Source organism: Zygotorulaspora mrakii, chromosome 5 (assembly GCF_013402915.1).
Source record: "Zygotorulaspora mrakii chromosome 5, complete sequence".
Classification (NCBI taxonomy): domain Eukaryota; kingdom Fungi; phylum Ascomycota; class Saccharomycetes; order Saccharomycetales; family Saccharomycetaceae; genus Zygotorulaspora; species Zygotorulaspora mrakii.
Window position 1 is genome coordinate 1,058,611 of NC_050723.1, and position 22,239 is coordinate 1,080,849.

At 41.1% G+C, this 22,239-nt stretch overlaps 15 protein-coding genes across 15 annotated transcripts; 9 read left to right on the plus strand and 6 right to left on the minus strand.

Annotated features, from left to right (window-relative positions):
• Positions 1–106: 106 nt before the first annotated feature.
• On the minus strand, positions 107–1,765 carry HG535_0E05080 (uncharacterized protein; the record flags this gene model as incomplete). Its single annotated transcript, XM_037289256.1, has 1 exon — positions 107–1,765. One exon carries the CDS (start codon positions 1,763–1,765, stop codon positions 107–109), a length of 1,659 nt encoding a protein of 552 aa, XP_037145151.1.
• A 483-nt stretch (positions 1,766–2,248) lies between these two features.
• On the plus strand, positions 2,249–4,414 carry CDC9 (DNA ligase (ATP) CDC9; the record flags this gene model as incomplete). Its single annotated transcript, XM_037289257.1, has 1 exon — positions 2,249–4,414. The coding sequence occupies one exon, from the start codon at positions 2,249–2,251 to the stop codon at positions 4,412–4,414; it is 2,166 nt and encodes a 721-aa protein (XP_037145152.1).
• A 433-nt stretch (positions 4,415–4,847) lies between these two features.
• On the plus strand, positions 4,848–5,786 carry HMX1 (Hmx1p; the record flags this gene model as incomplete). The annotated part of the gene is made up of 1 exon (XM_037289258.1): positions 4,848–5,786. One exon carries the CDS (start codon positions 4,848–4,850, stop codon positions 5,784–5,786), a length of 939 nt encoding a protein of 312 aa, XP_037145153.1.
• A 734-nt stretch (positions 5,787–6,520) lies between these two features.
• MSS51 (Mss51p) lies at positions 6,521–7,987 on the plus strand (the record flags this gene model as incomplete). Its single annotated transcript, XM_037289259.1, has 1 exon — positions 6,521–7,987. The coding sequence occupies one exon, from the start codon at positions 6,521–6,523 to the stop codon at positions 7,985–7,987; it is 1,467 nt and encodes a 488-aa protein (XP_037145154.1).
• Positions 7,988–8,199: 212 nt separating this feature from the next.
• On the minus strand, positions 8,200–8,775 carry CDC36 (CCR4-NOT core subunit CDC36; the record flags this gene model as incomplete). The annotated part of the gene is made up of 1 exon (XM_037289260.1): positions 8,200–8,775. One exon carries the CDS (start codon positions 8,773–8,775, stop codon positions 8,200–8,202), a length of 576 nt encoding a protein of 191 aa, XP_037145155.1.
• Positions 8,776–8,969: 194 nt separating this feature from the next.
• On the plus strand, positions 8,970–9,632 carry FAP7 (nucleoside-triphosphatase; the record flags this gene model as incomplete). The annotated part of the gene is made up of 1 exon (XM_037289261.1): positions 8,970–9,632. The coding sequence occupies one exon, from the start codon at positions 8,970–8,972 to the stop codon at positions 9,630–9,632; it is 663 nt and encodes a 220-aa protein (XP_037145156.1).
• Positions 9,633–9,926: 294 nt separating this feature from the next.
• Positions 9,927–11,855, plus strand: NRP1 (Nrp1p; the record flags this gene model as incomplete). The annotated part of the gene is made up of 1 exon (XM_037289262.1): positions 9,927–11,855. The coding sequence occupies one exon, from the start codon at positions 9,927–9,929 to the stop codon at positions 11,853–11,855; it is 1,929 nt and encodes a 642-aa protein (XP_037145157.1).
• A 149-nt stretch (positions 11,856–12,004) lies between these two features.
• Positions 12,005–13,150, minus strand: SFA1 (bifunctional alcohol dehydrogenase/S-(hydroxymethyl)glutathione dehydrogenase; the record flags this gene model as incomplete). The annotated part of the gene is made up of 1 exon (XM_037289263.1): positions 12,005–13,150. One exon carries the CDS (start codon positions 13,148–13,150, stop codon positions 12,005–12,007), a length of 1,146 nt encoding a protein of 381 aa, XP_037145158.1.
• Positions 13,151–13,506: 356 nt separating this feature from the next.
• Positions 13,507–14,274, plus strand: COQ9 (ubiquinone biosynthesis protein COQ9; the record flags this gene model as incomplete). Its single annotated transcript, XM_037289264.1, has 1 exon — positions 13,507–14,274. One exon carries the CDS (start codon positions 13,507–13,509, stop codon positions 14,272–14,274), a length of 768 nt encoding a protein of 255 aa, XP_037145159.1.
• Positions 14,275–14,368: 94 nt separating this feature from the next.
• YKE2 (tubulin-binding prefolding complex subunit YKE2) lies at positions 14,369–14,698 on the minus strand (the record flags this gene model as incomplete). Its single annotated transcript, XM_037289265.1, has 1 exon — positions 14,369–14,698. The coding sequence occupies one exon, from the start codon at positions 14,696–14,698 to the stop codon at positions 14,369–14,371; it is 330 nt and encodes a 109-aa protein (XP_037145160.1).
• A 176-nt stretch (positions 14,699–14,874) lies between these two features.
• Positions 14,875–15,770, plus strand: PBA1 (Pba1p; the record flags this gene model as incomplete). The annotated part of the gene is made up of 2 exons (XM_037289266.1): positions 14,875–14,880; positions 14,958–15,770. The coding sequence occupies 2 exons, from the start codon at positions 14,875–14,877 to the stop codon at positions 15,768–15,770; spliced, it is 819 nt and encodes a 272-aa protein (XP_037145161.1).
• A 163-nt stretch (positions 15,771–15,933) lies between these two features.
• NOP56 (snoRNP complex protein NOP56) lies at positions 15,934–17,487 on the minus strand (the record flags this gene model as incomplete). Its single annotated transcript, XM_037289267.1, has 1 exon — positions 15,934–17,487. One exon carries the CDS (start codon positions 17,485–17,487, stop codon positions 15,934–15,936), a length of 1,554 nt encoding a protein of 517 aa, XP_037145162.1.
• A 474-nt stretch (positions 17,488–17,961) lies between these two features.
• Positions 17,962–18,609, plus strand: UGX2 (Ugx2p; the record flags this gene model as incomplete). The annotated part of the gene is made up of 1 exon (XM_037289268.1): positions 17,962–18,609. One exon carries the CDS (start codon positions 17,962–17,964, stop codon positions 18,607–18,609), a length of 648 nt encoding a protein of 215 aa, XP_037145163.1.
• A 159-nt stretch (positions 18,610–18,768) lies between these two features.
• PWP1 (rRNA-processing protein PWP1) lies at positions 18,769–20,466 on the minus strand (the record flags this gene model as incomplete). Its single annotated transcript, XM_037289269.1, has 1 exon — positions 18,769–20,466. The coding sequence occupies one exon, from the start codon at positions 20,464–20,466 to the stop codon at positions 18,769–18,771; it is 1,698 nt and encodes a 565-aa protein (XP_037145164.1).
• A 273-nt stretch (positions 20,467–20,739) lies between these two features.
• NMT1 (glycylpeptide N-tetradecanoyltransferase NMT1) lies at positions 20,740–22,116 on the plus strand (the record flags this gene model as incomplete). Its single annotated transcript, XM_037289270.1, has 1 exon — positions 20,740–22,116. The coding sequence occupies one exon, from the start codon at positions 20,740–20,742 to the stop codon at positions 22,114–22,116; it is 1,377 nt and encodes a 458-aa protein (XP_037145165.1).
• Positions 22,117–22,239: the final 123 nt, after the last annotated feature.

The window sequence follows — 22,239 nt, forward strand, 5'->3', positions numbered from 1 at the left end:
TCTTTTTATAGTTAAAGCTAAACAGATTTCCGGCTTTACGGATCAATGAGTCCATTTAATATTACAAATACGCACAAGCACGCAACGTTATATACTAAAAGAGCGCCTATAGGTCAATCAGACTAATTCCTTGGTCCGCAGCTTGATTCTGTTGTTGTGGATGTGGTTGTTGATATTGTTGATATTGTTGATATTGTTGTTGATACTGCGGTTGATACTGCTGTTGCGTCTGTTGCGTCTGTTGTGTCTGTTGTGTCTGTTGGGTTTGTTGTGTTTGTTGTGTATGTTGTGTTTGTTGGGGTTGCTGTTGCTGCGAATTTTGTTGCGATTGGTTACCAAACCCATATCCGGTATATGAAGGAGCAATACCAGAACTTGGAATGCCAGTATATTGGCTGTTTAAGAAAGGATTCTTTTTCGGTTCAATGCCAACTTGTCGAAATCCCGTCCCTTGAGAATTGATAAAAGTACCAGTTTTTGTATGTTGAGCTGGAATACGAGCCTCACCGGTGTTACCGAAAGTGTCTATACCTGTACCTGTCGCCAACAGTTGATTTAGCTCACCATATTTTTCACTGATTGATTGATTTCCAGTTCTGGTTGGTTTCATTGGCTGCTGAACTTGAGCTTGTGGTTCGGACTGTGGTCTAGGCTGCGTAGACGCTTGAGGTGGAGACTGAGGTTTCGAAGGAGTATACGAACTGAAGTCAGGTAATGATTCTTGTTTTGGTTGTTGTGATTGTTGCAATTGCATATTGTTCAATGCAAATGGATTATTCGATCCAGTTGCTACCGGTTGTTGATAGTAGGTTTGTTGTGCTTGAAGGGCTTGTTGTTGTGCCCAAGCCTGCTGTTGTTGCTGGGCCAAAGCTTGCTGCTGCATGGCTTCCTGTTGCATCAACCAGAGTTGCTGCTGTTCTGCGAGCCTCTGTTGCTCTTGTTGTTGGGCTAACCATTCTTGTTGTTGCTGTTGCTGAGCTAGTAGATCTTGCTGCTGTTGGTATTGCATGTACTCCTCGTAAGAGATTGGATTACCAAATATATCATAATAGGTTTGTCCCGGTTGCTGTTGTTGCTGGAGCATTTGTTGCTGTTCTTGTAATTTCTGCAACTCCTGCAATCTCTTCAATTCTTCTTCCTCCTTACTTAACTGCAAGGCTGTTTGCAGCTCCGAATCTTCATTATTCAATAACTTTCTCCTTCTTTCGTCTTCTTCGACTGTACGTCTGCTTTCTCCCAACGCTTTTTGTAAATCGTCATCATATCCAGTATCATTTGGATTTGTATTCGTTCTTCTCCTTCTTCTGGGGTTCTTCTTCCCTCTCTTGTTCATATTTCTCTCCTCTCTTAACCTGTCCTCATCGGACAAAAGATTCGTCAATTCCTTGGCTTTGACTCTGATGATCTGGCCCTGATCGATTCCGCCATCGTCTTCATGTCTAAATTCCATCAACGTTTTGATCACGTACAAGTTTTCCTTACACCATAAAACACAATTTTCGCTACCAAATCTTACCAAGTAGTCCAATACCGTCAAAGACTTCGCAATATGCCTCCAGTACTTCCCTTTATCATTTAGTCGCTTGTCTACCATATCCATTATCTCGAAGAAGTCAACGCTGTCGAACGTTCTCTCTGCCAAATCATCTAGCAAATCCACACTGGGTCCATCTGAATCGTTCGAAGTAGCATTGCGTACCAGGACCTGTGCCGATGAGTAACCCTTAACGACATTTTTCGCAGAGCGTACAAATTGTTTTGACATATCTACGTCCCTCTTCACACCCTGATTGATGCTAAATATGAAGTTCTACCGTCTTCAAATACGTATACCCTTGACTTATCTGAACTGCACAACTCGACCATTTAACCAAAATAGAGTCTACTTGCAGGAAGCCCCTTTTTGAATTTTCATGGTCTCTTGTAACATCACTTAGTACGTCATCGTCAAACATAAAACTTAAATCTACATCGTTCAAGTCTACAAACAAAAACAATGCGAGGTGAGCCACTTGAGTTTTGAATTAGGCAAAATCTAGGCATGTCATCACTTGAAGTCCATCTTATTGAGGTGTGTGTGGATCGCACAAAACATCTGATCTCTTGAGTACTTTTTTCTTTTATATATTTCGTTATTTATTGGGTATCGCGTATTAAGGTCAGCAGCGAACGTCGGTTTGAGTCTGCTGAGTTTTTGACATACGCAGGGCATTCGACTGGATTATAAACATTAAGCATAAGCCAGTGTATGCTATCACAGGAGTTCAACAAGCACGTTTGGAGATCTGTTAAGTTTGCAATGTCGGCTCCTTTTGCAGTAGGTAACAAGAAACAGGCTACATTGGCGAGGTTTTTCTCTTCAGTCAAGGATAAGAGCCGTTCTGATGATGAAGTCGCAGAAAAGGCAGGTAACGGGAGTTCGGCTACTTCAAATCTTATAGGGGATAAGGCTAGGAATGGCACGGATGCAAATATTGGAAAATCAGAGATTGATAGTGCCTCCGAAGCAGGAGATGATCTGCAACCGGCGCACAAAAAGGTGAAGTCATCAGCATCAAGCCAGACAGTAAACGGTGCCAAGAAAGCGTACTTCTCAACAATACCATACAGAGATGTTTGTAGGATATTTCAGGAGGTCGAAGCAACTTCTTCAAGACTTGCCATTATAAAAATATGCTCTGATTTTTTGTACCACATTATGAAGAAGAATGCGCAGAACTTGATTCCAACCACTTACTTGTTTATCAATCGGCTGGGCCCAGACTACGAGCCCGGGTTGGAGTTGGGGCTTGGGGAAGGGCTTTTGATGAAAACAATCAGCGAATCGTGTGGTAAATCATTGGCACATATAAGAAGTCGATACCAAGAAATTGGTGATCTGGGACAAATTGCATTGGAAGCCAGAAGTGTCCAGCCCACAATGTTCAAACCGCAACCTTTAACAGTCGGGGAAGTATTTGAGAATTTGAGAAATATCGCAAGTTCACAGGGTAAAGATTCACAAACAAGAAAGATAAAATTGATAAAAAGAATGTTGACCGCTTGTGAAGGTGTGGAAGCCAAATTTTTAATAAGATCGTTACAATCCAAGTTAAGAATTGGTCTGGCCGAAAAGACTGCTTTGATTGCACTCTCTAAGGCATTGTTGATGAATGAATATGAGAACACGGAAGAACCATCGATGGAGTTAGTAGAACAAGCAGAACAGAAAATAAGAGATGCGTTTTGCCAAGTGCCAAATTACGAAATTGTCATAAATGCATGTTTGGAATATGGTATTATGGAACTGGACAAACATTGTCGCTTAAGACCTGGAATTCCATTGAAACCAATGCTTGCGAAGCCTACCAAGGCCATCTCTGAGGTGTTGGACAGGTTTCAGGGGCACACTTTTACCTCAGAGTACAAATATGATGGTGAAAGAGCACAGGTTCATTTGTTGGAAGATGGCACTATGAGAATATACTCACGTAATGGTGAAAATATGACAGAAAGATATCCTGAGATAAAAATAACGGATTTTGTAAGTGATCTTTCTGTAACCAAATCGATGATTCTTGACTGTGAAGCGGTAGCGTGGGATAAAGATCTGAAGAAAATCCTGCCTTTTCAAGTTCTCAGTACCAGAAAGCGGAAAGACGTTGAACTAAAAGATATCAAAGTGCGCGTTTGTATATTTGCATTTGACATCCTATATCACAACGGAGAGGGACTCATCAATAAAAGTCTGAGAGAAAGACGCGAAATCCTACACAAAATAACCAACCCTGTCGATGGAGAGTTTCAATACGCCGTCGAAATGACGACGTCCAACTTGGATGAGCTGCAGAAGTTTCTCGACCAATCTGTCAAGGACAGCTGCGAAGGTCTGATGGTCAAGACCTTAGACGGCGAAGAGTCCCACTACGAGCCAAGCAAAAGATCCAGAAATTGGCTGAAACTCAAAAAGGACTATCTCAACGGGGTTGGCGATTCCCTTGATTTGTGCGTTCTCGGGTCCTACTACGGCCGCGGAAAGAGAACAGGTACCTACGGTGGCTTTCTCCTTGGCTGTTACAATCAGGATACCGGAGAATTCGAAACTTGCTGCAAGATAGGCACAGGGTTCTCCGACGAAATGCTGCAGTATCTTTACGATACGCTGAAACCCTCTGCAATGGACGGGCCCAAGGCAACTTACGTTTTCGATTCAACTGCCGAGCCAGATGTATGGTTCGAGCCCACTCTGCTCTTTGAAGTGCTCACAGCTGACCTTTCCCTCTCTCCGATTTACAAGGCTGGCGCCGCCTATTTCGACAAGGGTGTATCACTGCGGTTCCCAAGGTTTTTACGCATAAGAGATGACAAATCCGTGGAAGAAGCCACGTCTTCCCAACAGATCATCGAACTTTATGAGAAGCAGTCGCATCAATAGTGCCCATGAGTCCTTATAGACCTTCCCAGCAGTCACATACCTGTCCAAGGCCTTATTCGCATACTAATTATAGCCTGCCGTCGCTTCCGATACTTCCGAACTCTCTTACGGCACATGACGTCTTGGGACTTATCGGCTTGAAATTTATCACACAAAGAAAAAGACCGACGCGCGCCAGTAATCAAACCTGCACCCAAGATAGCGTGTCATCGTAAGGTCTTGCAAAGAAGGCTTATCGCCAAAAGCGGTGAAATTGGGGGTGTGAAACACGTTCAGTCAATGGTTCGGCACCCTGCTCCTTCTTGTTATATAATAACATCAATTAGACAGTATAACTGAGATTTCTTGACTTCAGACGGGACTTCAGCCGTGACTTCTTGTAGGACAAGCAGTGACGCCAGGAAAAAACAGACGAAAGCTGCAGAAAGAAACAATGAGCGCAGAAACAGCTGGGACTATCCCAGCACCAACGGATATCGGTGCCTTGGCTAATAGAATAAATTTCCACACAAGAGACGCTCACAACAAGATCAATGCGTACATGAGTGTGAGACTTGCGTTTGCGCTGAAACATGGGTTCATTTACAGACAGGGTATACTGGCTTACTACCATATATTCGACGCCATTGAGCAGGAAATTGATCGTTTGATGATGGATCCGCAAGGCGCGAAGGAGGTGCAAGTGCAGGGCATTCTCAGACAGTTTTGGCTGGAGGAGTTCCGCAGATCTGGCCAGATCTTCAAGGATCTGGAGGTGTTGTACTCGCCAGAATATAGGAGCAAGGACGCAATTCGAGACTTTGTCAGCACCAACAGACTGCCACCTGTGCTGCAAGATTTTGTGGACTACATCCACACTACGATCCAGGACGAGCCATGCAACGTGCTCGCGTATTGCCACGTGATGTATCTGGCACTATTCGCAGGTGGGAGGGTGATGAGATCCAACTTGTACAGACACACCGGGCTCTTCCCTAAATTTGAGTTTCTGTCGCCGAAGGAGCTAGTTCATCGTGGCACGAACTTCTTTACGTTCAGTGACGAAGGTACAGATGCAGAGAATAGGCTCAGATGGAAGTACAAGCAGAACTTCGAGTTGGCCACCCGTAACGAGCTGAGTGAAGAACAGAAGCATAAGATAATACAGGTCTCCAGTGAAATATTCCTGCGGAATATGGCAATTACTGGTGAAATTGGAGAACTAAACAAGCAGGAACTGATGAGCAAGTTCAGCTTCAAGCTTTTGACGTATTTTGTTGAAGAGTGGAAATACAGCGCTCTAATTTCCAAGAAGTCCAAGGACTTGATCATCTTCACACTTGTAGCGCTGCAATTTCTGTTGGGTTACTATATCTTGCGTCGCTTCCTATAGGTAGGAGGTGCTATTTCTGTCAAGTCTTTAGGCCTTCAGGTAAGGCAGATCGGCTCACCAATGGTTATAGGGTAGATGCATCAAGTCTCGATCTTTACGACAATAGGAAAAGTATTTTGATACAATATGTGGCGTTCGCTTATTTGTTTTTACATAATACATTGTAGTTTAAACGTCTTTTGAATGTGAAATAGTTGTATGAATGATCGTATATACACGGATTGCAGTGCAGAACGCCTACCTGCCCTGCGAAAGCTTTCTTTTCTCGGCCTTTTCGTTCTTTCTTCTCTTCCTCAGTTTGTGTTTCTTCATCTTTTTCTTCCTCTTTCTTACCACAGAGTCCAGCTGCATACCGCTATCCTTGTTCTTTTCCTCTTCGAGGTTTCTTCGTGACCACGACCACCTCATCGAATCCATTGAGTTGCCTAAATTTGAAATCTCAAAAACCGGTAGCTGCTGAAAGGAGGGTTTCTCTAGAGCTCTTGTTAGACCACTCTGAACTGTCAGACCACTCTGAACTGTCACCCGCATTGGAATAAACCCCGGTAACTTGGTCATAAAAGTAGAGGTGGACACCATTCTCAGTGCACCCGTATACGACCTGATAGTACTTTGTGTGATACCACGTATAGATAACATCTCGCCCAGTCACCAAAGGATCGCCACTGCACCTACCAATTGCAACTACGTAAAACTTCATCACTTTAGCATTCTAGCTTCAAATCGTTTATTTCATGGCTTCTTCTCTCTTGAAAAACCTATATCATTGTTTACGTGCTCAGAAGCAAACGCTCCAGACGCCTATTTTTTTTTTTTACAACTCTAGCATATACACGAGATGCAAGATGATCAAGAGAGAGGTTGAATCTGCATTTGAGCTTGGTTTGTTCAGACTTGTGATAAATATGTCTACGATGCTTACAGCTGCTCAGTTTATGGCACCTTTAAGGGGCATTCCGAGCGCCCGTTCGGTCAAGCTGTTGAGCCAAAAAAGAAGTATCATAGGATTTGTAAGAAATGCACTAGGGCTAGATCCGCCTCCTTCGCCGGACGAGCCAACCCCAGATAATCGATTTCATCCATGGGATCAATCGCCTGCAGGTGATCTGCGTGAGCGTGCAGCCAGGATAAGGACACTGGCACGTTGCCCAGTGACAGGGAAGGAGATAAATTACACATGTCCACTCTCAGGAATTCCAACTCATCATTCTCGAGAGGCCTGGGAGCAAGATAAAGCATATCATGAGTCTAAAAAATACGAACTATTAAAGAAAGTTAACATTTACGAACACGATTTGAGAAGCGGCAGACCATTCCCAGAGTTCGATTTCCCGCAGGACCAGGATAGCGATCGTACGGTTAATATGACCAATTGGGATTTGTTCTTCTACACAAGGCAATTTTACAGTATGGATACCGAATTTCAGTTAGCTGCCGTTACAAAAATGTTGAGTTATCCAATTACGATAGGGGCTATACTGCATCAGTTCTCTCCTTACTCACTGAATCCGAAGGGACCTGTTACGTTAGAAGGTTTGAAGTCCTTGGCTGCGCTGCGTTACACTCTGTATCCCTATGAAAATAAGTCGATATCTTCAGTTACAAAGGATCGCCCAATGAGACTCTTCATTCTGGGCGCTCGTGCAGAAGCGCAATTGCCTGGTCATGTCTGGAAACAATTACAGTTTCTGTTTCCTGAACAAAATTTTGAAATACATTTCGTTGGACCAGAATGTTTGTTGAACAAGGAGAAATTTCAATATGTCACATCCTCGACACCAGTTGTAAAAAGAATTGATGAAACTATGTCCTTTGTTTATCATACAGATTATTTCCATGTTTATCATGAAGCTCAAGACTTTTTCCCTTACGATCCGTATTTGGACGTGTTTTTCTGCTTTCATCCAGGGTTTGGTGCTCCAGAAACTACTGCAACTTGGATGGGTGACACGCTTAAAGCTTTATTGGAGACCAAATGTGCAATTTTCACAACTGGTTTTAATAAAACAGATTTGACTCGAGACGTTGAAGTCATCAAATCAAAGTACGGTAAAGAAGTTGATATTTTAATGGAACCGGCAAAAAATGTTTTTGGTAGTACAAAATGGGAATTAAACGACATGAATCCGCAGGAAGTATATCAATTCAATATGCACGTAATGGGTTTTAGAGGTAAGAGGTATCACGCTATTGAAGTATAAATCTAGCACATGTATCATTTTTTCCTTCTGTAAATATATCACAATCAGATTTTCTGGTATGTAAGTCCATTCATTGTCCATGTGTATTTATAAATGACCAGGGTAAATCATGAACGCCATAATTCAATAAAACATAAAATATTTTGATATAGAATTCATTTTTAATTACTGACCCTTTCGCTACATAATTATCCAGCGTGTATTTTTTTTATCTACATGATAGCATTGTAAAATAAAAGGAAATCCCTTTGGCATTTTTCCCATCTTTGAGGATCGAAAAATACGTACGACCCTCGTTCACTTAGGCCATCCGCTGATACGGCAGGCTCCATTTTTGGATCTTTTGTTAGCCATGCTTTAAGTGTCTTGTGATAACGCCAGTTGCGCTTTCTTAATTCCAGATATGTCAATTCTTGAATAACAGTTCCAGGATGTTTATAGAAAAGATAAAAAAGTGTCTCGTCTTGAAAGAGTGCCACCCGTTGATGATCCTCCTGCACAGAGTTGAAGCAGGGCGGCGTTGACTGTGATTGTAATACTTCTGGTATATTTGTGAATGATTCCGGTATAAAAAATCTTGGTTCGACCTCACTTCTCGACGTCTCGGCCCAAGGAGACTGAAAGGTATACAAAACTTTATGCCTCTTTGAATCTCTGGGTATTCCGAGAGAGTGCAACATCGAAGATAAATCTGCCCCCAGCGTCATTGAGCTGTCATAAGTTTGAGCTGATTCATGGTCTTCTTGTCTGATCAGAGGCACCAATGCCTTCAGTCCAAATTTATCCATATCAAACAATCTTACGAGTCTACTATCGATTTATTGACCTAAATTTGTTTGTAGATTTTTTTGATTTCTTCCTCATAGTCTATTTATTTGGAACATTTTCATGTTCGGTTCTTTAAAATAGTCAAATTGAAAAAGCTGAACTATCTCCACAAAGCTCTGATTGGAACTGAATAATAGTAATAAGGTCCCTTGGCATGTGTTCCCGTCGTCTGGAGCCTAATATTATAATTACTGGCACACCAGGATGTGGTAAGTCTTCTACGAGTGAACTACTTCAAAGGAGACTGGATGATTTCAAATACTATAATATATCAGACTTCGCCGCAACACATGATTGCCACGATGGTTATGATGAAGGACGTAAATCCCACATTGTTGATGAGGATAAATTACTCGATGAATTGGAGCCATTACTACGTAGAGGTGCTAGCATAGTAGATTGGCATGTCAATGACATTTTTCCTGAGAGGCTCATAGATCTTGTTATTGTACTTAGATGTGACAGTTCAATTTTATGGGAAAGACTCAATAGTCGAGGATACCATCAATCTAAACTCGATGAAAATTTAGATGCAGAGATTATGGGAGTAGTTTTACAAGATGCTCTAGATTCATACAAGAAAGAAATTGTTATTGAATTGGACAGTAATAATGCAAAGGAAATGGAAAATAATGTAGATCGTATAGAATCCTGGGTGAACTTATGGAAAGAACAGCATAAGGATGGTGTAACGAATGAGTTGCAAGAGAAAGATGACCATGACGACGATGATGACCATGACGATGATGATGATGATGATGATGATGAAAACGAGAAACAAGTCAATCAAGCATCTAGCGAAGCTGATTCCGAGTAGATTTTCGAGCATTAGAATATGACTTGAACTTCGCCAAGAATATCATTGTAATAGTCCCATATTGAGATCCTTCTATAAGACTTTATAAAGTGTAAAATATTGATATTTCAATTTTTTTGAAATTTTCAGGCGATGAGCTTGAAAAAAATTTTCAATATATGGCAACGTATCTATGGGCACAATTAAAAGCAATTGCATTGTGAAGTTGGGTAAGGCGCTGCACGAATTTATATTTCTTCAAACAATTACTGTCTGTACTAAGCACATTAAGCTGATTTCTGTAGCAGTCTAAAAATGCACTATGTTGTATTAGAAGTTCAGACGAGTCATATCGTCGAAAAACCGAAGGATCAGTGCCGTGTTCGCAAGCTATCATATCAAATCATTGATGCAGATAGTTTAAAACCATCTTATGACGAGGAATCTCTGCCTTTCGTTTCCTTAGATGCTCCAGACTCCATTACTTTTGAGCAAGCTATCGAGAATTTCGATAGAGACATACAAAAAGCTATTGGCACCGAATCAGAATTTGTTTTTTGTTCACTCAATTCGACCTGGGATATACGTGTAACCTTACCACGTCAAGCTCGTGATGAAGGTTTCATGTTACCGTCCTATTTACAGCATCCAAAGGTCTTTGATCTTTGGAAAGAATATGAGAGGTGGTGCATTAATCACCCAGAGGTGATTTCGCTCAAGAAGAATGGTAACAAAAAGCCAAAAGATATTTCAGAAATTTTTAAATTGCTTGACATACCTGATAGAGCTTCGAATGAGGTCGTCGATGTTCGCAAAACTGTGGATATTTTACTTCAATTGCATAAAAAATGTACAACACCGGAAGATAATTCAATGGTATTAACTTTACCGTATGATTCCTATTCTGATATTCGTAATTTCTTACAGGAGCTGTCAACAGTTTTATATTTGAACAATTTACCACCGGATACTACCCAAAGTGAATTAGAATCCTGGTTTACTCAATTTGGAGCAAGACCAATCGGTTTTTGGACCGTGAAGAACATTGTAGAAGAAACCTCTAACGTCAACAATAACTGGAGCATGAATAATAGTCCTTATGTAGAGGAGCAAGATAGCATATCTGGTTTTGTTGTTTTTCAATCACATGAGGAAGCAACAGCTGCACTCACACTAAATGGTCGCTCAATACTTTCCAATATGGCCAATACAAAACAACCGAGAGTTGTCGAGCACATTGTCGAAATACAACCTTCTTCGACGAGAGTTTTGGAAAGAGCGCAAACTATTTTGTCCCCATTTCCTCAAAGTAAGAATAAACCAAGACCTGGCGATTGGAATTGTCCATCTTGTGGGTTTTCAAATTTTCAAAGGCGAACCTCGTGTTTTAGATGCTCCTTTCCGTCAACTTCATCTCAAAATAATGTCAATAAGTTGTACATGAGCGTTAATAGTAATAATGCTAACGTTGGCAATTTAGGCACAAACCACGATAATAATGGTAACGCAAACGGTAACCCCAACCTAAGGTCAAATCAAACCCAATTTGTCCAAAACTTGCATATACAAACACAAATTCCCCCACATGCGCGGGTCATGACACCAACATATGGAGAGTCGACTCATATGATGAATCAAACACATCGTTATAATGGTAATAACAATCACAACATCAGCTCAAATTATAACAATAATAATAATAACAATAATAACAGTAATGGCAATACCACTAGATATAATCCACAATCGCATGGAACTCCTGGTAGCGGTTCCAATGTTCCATTTAGAGCCGGTGATTGGAAATGTCCGACATGTGCATACCATAATTTCGCTAAGAACGTCGTATGCTTACGTTGTGGTGGCCCAAAAATGACGATAAGTGACTTGGAAAATAAATTAATGGATAACAGTAACAATAGCAATAGCAATAACATCACTAATGATCAGAATTACAACAACAATTTAAATGCATATACAAATAAGAATGCAAACACACAGACAAATGCACACACGAACACGAACACGATCACAAGTACAAACACAAACACAAACGTTTATAATAAAAGTTTTATGGGGGGGTTAATGAATACAGCGTCAATGGGATCCACTGCATCTTTGAATGAATATGGTAGTAACAGGAGGAGCAATGGAAATTTTTCAAATGGCGATAATAGCCATGGTTTTAGTAATAGCGGATTAGGTGTTTCATTAGATGTTAGAAGCTCGTCAGAACCCAAGTGGTAAACAAGCTTTTATTTAAAATAACTGGCTAGTGAAACCTAGGAATACCAAACAATAAAAACAAACTATAAACTATAAAGTTATGTCATGTGTATATGTATATACACTTAATCACTTTTTTTCCTTATGCTCCACTTACACACGAACTGAACTCATTTGGACAAGTCAAGCACGGTTCTTAAACAGCTACCTGCATGGAGATCATCAAAAGCTTTGTTGATCTCAGTAAAAGGTCTCTTGTGGGTGATAAATTCATCAACTTTCAAAGTTCCATCTTGGTAAGCCTTTATTAATTGGCCCATTTCAGATCTTCCTTTGATACCGCCAAATGCAGATCCCTTCCATACCCTACCGGTGACCAGCTGGAATGGTCTTGTTGAAATCTCCGCACCTGCAGCAGCGACACCAATAATGATCGATTCACCCCATCCCTTGTGGCAGGCTTCCAGCGCGTCTCTCATGACTTTTGTGTTACCAGTGCAGTCGAAAGTGTAGTCTAGCCCACCATCCGTCATTTCTACCAATTTTTCTACGATTGTCTGGCCCGGGGCTAGGTCCTTTTTTGGATTGATAAAGTCAGTGCAGCCGAACTCTTCACCAAACTGCTTCTTTTCGTCATTCGTGTCGATCAGAATTATCTTCGATGCACCCCTAGCTTTAGCACCCTGAATAGCAGATAGACCAACGGTGCCTCCACCGAATACAGCAACGGTCTCACCTTTTTGCACATTAGCCGTCTTCGTAGCAGCACCGTAACCCGTGGTGACCCCACATCCCAACAAGCAAACGCTCTCCAGGGGAGCTGAAGGGTCAATGGCAACCACTGACACATCTGCAACTACAGTGTACTGCGAGAAAGTGGAGCATCCCATGAAATGCAGCAACGCTTCACCCTTGAGATTTTTAAACCTTGATGTCCCATCCGGCATCACTCCCTTGCCTTGCGTGGCTCTAACGGACCCACATAGATTAGTCTTTCCGGATTTGCAAAACTTGCATACCTTGCATTCTGCTGTATATAATGCAATGACATGGTCCCCTACCTTGACGTTTGTCACATCTTTCCCGACTGACTCAACTATACCTGCGCCCTCGTGGCCAAGAACAGATGGAAATGCACCTTCAGGGTCAACACCCGACAAGGTATAGGCATCCGTATGGCAAACAGCAGTATATTTTATCTGGATACGAACCTCATGCGCTTTTGGTGGCTCGACGATAATCTCTTCTAACGTTAATGGTTTACCAGCTTCGTAGGCAACAGCTGCCAGACATTTGATTGGCTCACCTTCTGACATTGATTTCTAGTCCTGAGAAAAATACTACTACAGAGAATATTCAAGCAGGAGCTATGCGACAAAGTAATTGAAGAGCACAGGGATCCTGGTGTTCTTTTCGACAGCTTACTTGCTTTCTTGAGTACTATCCTATTTCAACCCTTCGCCCACTAATTTTTTTTCATTCCCTTAGTAATTATCAGGGTTGGTCCCCTTTCCGCCTGATAAACGAAATTCAAGCATCTGCAAAGACGAACACTACAATGATACACTGTACAATGATGTATACCACGTTTTACGTTTCGAATTGGTGAGAGTATTGTTACTGATATAATAAGTCAGGGATATTACTAGTTGTGACCTAGACTGCTTTAACAATGTTGAATCGTTCGTTGAAGCTTTCAAAACGCATGTATCATGCCAATGCTTCCGATTTTCTGAAACCTACCACTCTTGGCTCCCTCGTCTATGGGAAGGATTCAATGCAGTACAAAGTACTTTCACATGCGATGGATGTTTCTGTTCCTATCTATGGTTTCAACGAGAGAGCCATAGTGCATTCCTTGAATGTGCTGAAGTTACCGTCCTCGATGTTGAGTGTGATCAGCTCTTCGAATCCGCCATCTTTCCTGCACTCTTCGCCTGCACTGATGGAGCTCATCAAGTTCCATCTTGTGGACAAGAGGTACAAGACGGTGGCAGGGATCGATCCTGAGGCTGCTGATGAAGAATTGCCGTCATTGGAAAGCTTGCTCCTGAAGAGACTTAAACTCAACGCACCAATAGCAAGCCGCCTGTCACAGGTTCTTTCGCAGTTAGCCATTCCAGGTCCGTTTCTGCTTAATAATGCGCTACCGGAACTACACAGGCTCTCAGATGATCTTCTTTATTTCTCCAATGAGAAAGACCACACGGACTTTGCGTGGTACTCGAAGAGGCTGGCCATCAGTTGCACCTACGTGAGCAGTGAACTGTTCATGAGCCAGGATAAGTCCGCAGACTTCAGCCAGACTTTTGAGTTTGCCCAAGAAAAACTTCACCGTGTGATGAAATTGGGCGAATACTACAATAATACTGAAGAATTTACTTGGTATACTATGCTAAGTGCTGTCAATTTAGCTAAATCACAACTGGCAAGAGGCTAAGGCCATTGATATACAACTCTTTCTAGTACACACGAAAAAAATTAAATAATGTCTACCTTTATGCATGCTCTAATAGTAAACTGTATTCAGATTATTATGCGCTAGCAGCGCTTTGTATTTTCGTTATCTCTTCTCTTAACTTGTTTTGCTCCTGCTGTTTATCTTCAATGTTCTTCTCACAACGTGTAATTTCGCCTTGAATGAATTCCAGCCTCTTGGTAACATTTGTGCGTGCATCGACCTGCTCTACTGGTAGTAAAACATTACCTGTTAATTTATAAACTTGGGTGTCGTCTTTCAGGTGCTCAAACTCATCATTGACAATTTTATTTTCCTGGAGCTGTGTTTCAAGTTTCTGTCTAGCAACGATTAGTTCTTCTAGCTCACCCTGCAACCCTTGGTATTTGGCAGCCAAATCAGACATAATTGGCTTGCTTTCCCTCGCAAACTTTGTATCTTGATAAGAGTTTTTTAGAGTCTATTTTTTTTCTTCAATTGAAGGATGCATTAGAAAGAATATTTGATCCTGTGAAATGCGCATACTGAAATATATGTTTAAGAAAAGGATTGCATCGAAAAAGAATACACATATCTGTAGCAATGCTCGTATGTACAATTGCAAGCCCAAATAGCTGTGACTGGCTGGAACGAGAATAATGATAGATAACTAACATTCACAAAAGTTCAAACAATGGAATGAACTTGCAGAACCAAGGCATCAGCTAAATGTCCCCTCCATATTCGGGAATAACGGTTCGTTACATGAAAGTCCTGTTCCTAAGGTTGATATAAACTGTCCAGATGTACACAGATTCAGTAAAGTAATTATTACAACAGCAATAATGAGCCCATTGTTCCCTAGCACTTTATTACAGTTAGAAGAGGTGGGGCAGTTGACCGCAAACCTGGAACTAGAGAAAGAAAGTATTTCAGACCAACCTGTACATTCGTGGGATTTCGATGAGAATTTCCCGAATCAAGTTGGTCCCAAAGATTCTACAGAAAGTATCAGCAATGAATATACTTTTACAACAGCAATTATGGCTTTTAGCGACACGCTTTTGATAATTGTGAAAGAAAACTTCCTCAAGGTGTCACCAATTGTTGTGAATCAAGTTTCAAAAGAGCTAGTCAAATTGCTTTCCAGGACAAACAGTAACGTCTCAATAATCGTTCTTGGAACGTCAGATCAATTATTAGAATTGAAGCCTATTTCGAACACATTCTGCAGTTTACAACCACCGGAATTTGTCACAGGATTTGTGGGTTCTGTATTATCACAATTAGTTACTGCCTCGCTGCCATTTGAAGGGTTCATTGCACCCAGTGAAGGTCCCGTGGGCTTTGAAAAAATGACATTAGAAACCATGGAGAATCTAGTTGAAGCTTTCAATAAATGGATACCCGTTGGGGTGCTTAATTATGCAGACGAATGCTATCGTCGCTGGAGATTAGACGGTTGTGCCAGTGGCGCACAATCAGGTCTTTACATTTGATGATGGCTCTTTTGTAATAGTTTATAAACTTAAAAAATATTTGTTGAAAGGAAAACGGGTACTAAAATTCTCGTTCCATCGTCATCTAAATATACAGTACATAGGTCTTTTTAAGAAATGGAGTGGGTGTCTAAGGGTTTGGTCTTATAGGAGGTAGTCTGCTCTAGTTCTTCTTCTTCTTTTCCTTCTTCTCTTTCTTCTCCTTCTTGTCTTTCTTCTCCTTCTTCTCTTTCTTTTCCTTCTTCTCCTTCTTTTCTTTCTTCTCTTTCTTTACCTTCTTCTTTTCTTTCTTTTCCTCTTGTTCTTCCTCTTCTTCACCTTCAGATTCGTTTGACTCTTCTAGCTTTCTCTTCCTGGATTTCTTTTCATCACTTTGAACTTTTTCCTCCTCTTCACTTGCAGGTTTTCCTTCATTGTATAGATCCATTGCTTCTTTAATAGCTAACTCATTCTTCAAAGTTGGTGTACCGGTGCTGTAAAATTCTAATCTTTGCTCGACTTGTTTTCTTAATACTGAACCGAAAACATTCGTTGGTTCATCAGAATAATTGTCGATTCTTGAAGCCATAGAACATTTATTTGCAAGATATCTTGAAATTCTACCTTTATTCTTTGCTGAGGCCTTAGCAATAAATCCACTATGATAGATTAAACCATATTTTGGAGTATTACCTTTTGTTTTCAAAGCTCTGAATAAAGCTTTTTCGGCACCCAAAATTTGAACTGTTGATGCTGCTTGTTTAGATAAGTTAGTTAAAGAACCAGCGTGAGAAATTAACCTAGCACCAATAACTTCACCGATCAGTTCAGACAAATTTGGAGCAACGGTGTGCATCTTTTCACATAGATAATCAAACAATTGCTTTCTGTATTCTGCCAAAGAAACGACTCTTTGAGCAAAAGGACAGACATTTTCCATATCGGTCTCCGAAAGATCTTGACCCATCGAAATACGAGCATTATCAATGACTCTTTCGGCAATTGCGGCATCGTCGTTTAGTATAGCAGCCAAATCGTGTAAGCAATCTTCGTTCAAAGAAGCCTTATCTTTGATAAACAATACAAGTTGACCAAACTTGTAGTTATCAGGCACAAGTTTAGCCAACTCTGGAAAATGCCAGCCGTACCACTCTTTGACCCTCATGGCAAAGGTGTTGATGTCCTTATCCAATTGATCTAATAAGGCAATTGCTTGAATGATATGGTTATCGTTCTTTTGAACTGAGAACTTAACCTTGGCCCTAGAATAAGCATGACCCAAACCCAATTGGGCTCTCTCCAAATCACCAGATTCAAGACCCTTGAACAGTTTTTCACCGTGTAATCTAACACCACGGATCAAGTCTTGAGCCAACTCGTTAGAAACAGAGTCCACGTACGGGAATTCTTCCTTGATAGAAGGTCCCAAATTTCTATCAGAGATAGCTAGCGTGATATTCTCCTTCTTTGAGCCCTTTGGTAAATTCAAATCCAAAACCGCTTTCAAACTCTCCGAAACCAATCCTTCAGATATGTCATTCGCATTTTCAAGAGCTTCTGCAGCTCCTTTGAAAGGCACAAAAGAGACTAGTTCTACCAACTTGGTAAAAGAGCCAAAATCATTGATCTGCTCCTGCACTTCTTGCAATCTAGAGCCGATGTTGTCTTGCTGCAACTTCACCTTGAAGATAGCATACCCAGTGGGCTCTTCAAACAGTATATATTCAATAGGTGCCATTGAAACTCGTTTAAACTATACTCAAGTCTATCAACCCACCAAACAGCGTCTTTCGTAACAGATCTCTTTCAAGTTCTATGCAAATTTCTTCAACATGCCATTATTCCTCTGAGAAGCTCATCGCTTCCCACATTGAATCTTTGAAAAATTTTTTTTGAAAATGACCAGCATCGCTTTAAACGAGTTTTTGTCCGAAGAATCTATTTTTCTTTCAACGACTCCTCCTATATCCGGACACTAGTCGGACACTTATTTTTTGGAACCCCATATCGGACACTCCACCATGTTCAACACGGAGATTTTTGGTATCAAACTGGGGAAGATAAGGGGAGAAGTAAAAACATGATATGATTCCAAGACTTTACACGACAGAAACAGAACACTAGAGGTGCCACAGGTGACTTTGAATACATTACTGCACGTATCTTGGTGGCTAGTTGTTAGTTTAAATCGACCAAAAGAGTAAATTTTGCAATGAGATGGATGTTTCTCAGTAAGAGCATGCTAGAGAGCGAAGCACCAATGGTGTACTGCAGTGCGTACGGTTCGGGCCTGCGCAATGTTAATAGCTTCACAGTATCTTCATCGCAGTCGCAAGGCTTTAGTTGGAACCAAGATCTGTTTGCATCGCAGTACCAGCAGATGTGCAAGGTAGTGTACGACGGACACGAAGATACAATTGATGGGCTGATAGCATCCATCAAGGAGAAATGTGGAAAAATAGATAGTGGAAAAGCAAGACAAAACAGTGTATTTGTTGGTGGCGGCAGGCGCAGTACTGAAACATCTCATTGGCTTGCTGGTGGATACTCGAATAACGAGGAGGAGGGTAATAACCAGGACGAGGATGGAGACGAAGCTCTGACCGATTTTGAGGAAGATGAGGAGGCGATGGAAGGATATTTGCACGAAAATCGGCCAGCATTTCGTTCTGATTGTGGGCTCTCGCTGTATCCCATGATGTCAGAACAGTTCAATCGGCCTCGCCGAATCTCGCAGAGAAGTATAAGTTTGGTGTCAGACTCAAAAAATGGCAATTACGATAGAAGTGAATGCGCTAATATCGACATGGAGGAAGACACGCCGGAGAACCAGCATTTCAAATGGTTGATTTCCGCATAATATGCGCGCAGCTGCCTGCATGATTTGCTGAACTGGTTCCGGTATGGGTTAGGGTTTGATAAAGGATGTGCAGTTTGGTTTATATAGATATGTATGTATATATATATATATATATTTTTCATTAGTGTACAAAAGGTGAAATACATGTTGAGCAAGTATTTATTCTTCATCGTCATCCTCACGCTGATCAGCAATAGTTATCACAGTCTCTGAGTTATCATTTTTTCTATATTTCCTTGCAATCCTAGAACTTTTACCAACAGATTGAGCTTCTTCTTTAGCTCTTTTTTGAACCGTGGATAATTCATTTGAGAAAACTCTACGAACGGTTCTGTTTGTGAAAACATCCCAAAGCTTCAACCCTTTGTTAACACCACCAATGACCATGTTACCAGCTACTTCGATATCGCAGGCGAATGAAACTGATAATACGTTACCCACATCAAAATCACGAGAAAGAACCATGTTGGGACCTTTTCCAGTATTCGATTCCGATGTTGGAATTTTCCATAGTTTAACTACTTTCTCCCCCATTGCACCAGTACTCATTAGGCCAGGAATAAATCTATTTGCTGAGAGTGCTGAAATTCCAGCGTCATGGGCCTTTAGAGTCCAAACAGGTTCCGACTTATCGCTATTTCTGATATCAAATGAGTAAACGTTACCTGAATCAGTACCACATAATATTATGTTTTCATCCGCAAATGTAGCAGATTCAATATCTTCGCCACTCATTACTGACCAATACTTTGACATCTTGGATTCGTCAGGGATTCTTACATCAGAAAGCGCAACACGAGAATCATAACCACCAGTCAACAAGACCGAACCATTACTACTGTGCCATTCCGATGCTGAAACGTTTGTATTGTTATGAATTGAAGCCATTGAGCGAGCAGCAGTAGCAGTATTCAGATCCCACAATTTTACAGTATGGTCGGCAGATGTGGACGCTAGCACAGAGCGAAAGTGTTTATTATGCGCAAGCGATAGAATAGCATCTGTATGATGCGAGGTAATATGCTTGTGAACGTTCTTTGATTTCTTTTTCTTTTTGTTAATCTTTAATGCTGGCATCGAATTATCTTGTGGCTCACCAAGGATAGCATCTGGGAAAGCCTTCTCAACACAATCTAAGTTCCAAATTTCAATTTGAGGGTCGAATGTACCAATAGCAGCAAAATTTGCAGGCGCATCAGAGTTCGAACCGGGTTTGTAGTTCAGCCATTCAATGCATAAAGGAAATGCAGGTAGCATCAGATCGTGGTGGACGTATAAGGAACTGTCTCTCACTAAACCACGAGCAACGTCAGGATCTGTTTCATCTCCTTGTTCATCAGCTATACTCTCATCATGGAAACCCGCACCGTCATCGTAAACATATACATCAAGAAACGAGATGTCATCTTCTGTTCTGGTTGCTAAAATCATATTATCTGACGGATACACTTGCAACTCTTGCTTTTCCTCTGCTGTTTCCTCCTGTGTAGGCAAAGAAATATACGGATCCTCCCCACCTTCTGCCTCATGAAACTTAGCCTTATCATTTGTCAGTCCCGGAAACATCGAGACATCCAGTCCTTCCTCGTTCATATCCTCTTCGTCGGCGACATTGGTCAAGTCATACTCTTTCAAATCATCATCCCTGGCCAACTCGTCTTGCAGTCTTTGGCCATCTACTTCCATATTTTCGGTAGCATCTACTTCACCTTCAGCATCTTTCAGATCTGCTATAGCATCATCCAAGTTCAGCTGCGCCAGCTGGTTAATCCTCTCCATCTCTTCATCATCCAGATCATATTTCTCAGGAAATTCAGAAGCATAACCCCTTGGCACCCATGTTGTCGAAGATATCATTGTGATTGCTTTCGGATGACCAAAACTTACCAGTGAAATGCACAAGAAGCATTCAAATAACCTTTAGCTTTATTTTAACTCATCTCATCGCAGCGCTCGAACCTCATCGCCTTGCAAAAGCGCCAAAAATTTTCAGGTCGTAGGTGATGATATTTCATTAATTGATATGACTTGGTAATGTATGTACATATCTTCCTAGTTTATCATACACGTTACACTTTCTAGACGGTTGGTTGGTATGGCCCTGGGCAATTTATCATATCTATATTGAAAATGTCTGAGGATCAAGAAGGAAAATTGGCGGATCTTTTGAAACTTTTGAAGTTAAACAATGGCGATCTATCGAAGTTGACACAGCAGCAAAGGAAAGAGATGAAAGATTACAAGTTTTGGAGAACACAACCGGTCACGAAATTGAATGAAGCTGTGGATCGTGAGGGTCCGATTGATAAAGTGAAAACGCCGGATGAAATTCGAGACGAACCACTACCGCTATTGAACGAGTTTGAATGGTGCACCGTAAACGTCACAAATCAAGATGAACTGGAAGATGTTTTCGTTCTATTGAATGAGAACTATGTCGAGGATCGCGATGCTTCTTTCCGTTTTAAATATACCCGTGAATTTTTTAATTGGTCGCTCAGATCGCCTGGTTGGAAGTCTGAGTGGCACGTTGGGGTACGTGTTCGCGCTACGGGGAAACTGGTAGCATTCATATCTGCTATCCCGGTGGATTTGAGAGTCAGAAATAATGCCATTCGTGGTGTTGAGATTAACTTTTTATGTGTGCATAAACAATTGAGAGGAAAGAGGTTAACCCCTGTCTTGATTAAGGAGATTACGAGAAGAGTTAATAAACACGATATATGGTACGCACTTTACACTTCTGGCACTGTATTACCCTCACCAGTAAGTGTGTGCCGTTACACACATCGTCCATTGAATTGGAGTAAACTACATGATGTAGGCTTTACCCATTTACCGAGCAAGACAACAAAGGCCCAGATGCTTGCTACTTACGCATTACCAAAGGAACCAGTAACTAAGGGCCTGAGACCATTGCAAGAAAAGGATCTGGATGAAGTTCACGCTCTTTTCGAAAAGTACCAGGAGAGATTTGATCTCGTGCAGTCTTTCACCAGAGAAGAGTTTAATCATTGGTTTATTGGTGGCGAAGAACAGAGCCAAAATACTGATCCTTCCAAAAAAGTAATTTATTCATATGTTGTTGAATCGCCAGAAGGAAAAATCACCGATTTCTTCTCGTTCTACTCTCTACCATTCACGATTTTAAATAATTCCGTTCATCAAGAACTAGGTATCGGTTACTTGTTCTACTATGCATCAGATGCAGATCTGGCTTATAGTGATAGATACGATCCTGCTGCAACAGCTGCATTGAAAGAGAGATTGAACAGCTTGATCAATGATGCCTGCATCATAGCGCGCAATGTTAAAATGGATGTGTTTAATGCCTTAACATCGCAAGACAATGCTTTATTCCTTGATGATTTGAAATTTGGTCCTGGTGATGGGTTCCTAAATTTTTATCTATTCAATTACAAAACTTTCCCTATTTCTGGTGGCCTTACTGATGATAAAAGTTATGATGCTCAGAAACGTAGTAATGTTGGTGTTGTTATGTTATAAAATCTACTGTGTATGTCTTCACTTGCTGTTCCGTACACCCAGCAAACGTAAATACCACAATGCGACATTTCTTAATTTGCAGTATAATAAATATTTTGATGATTTACGGGTGCTTGCTAACTC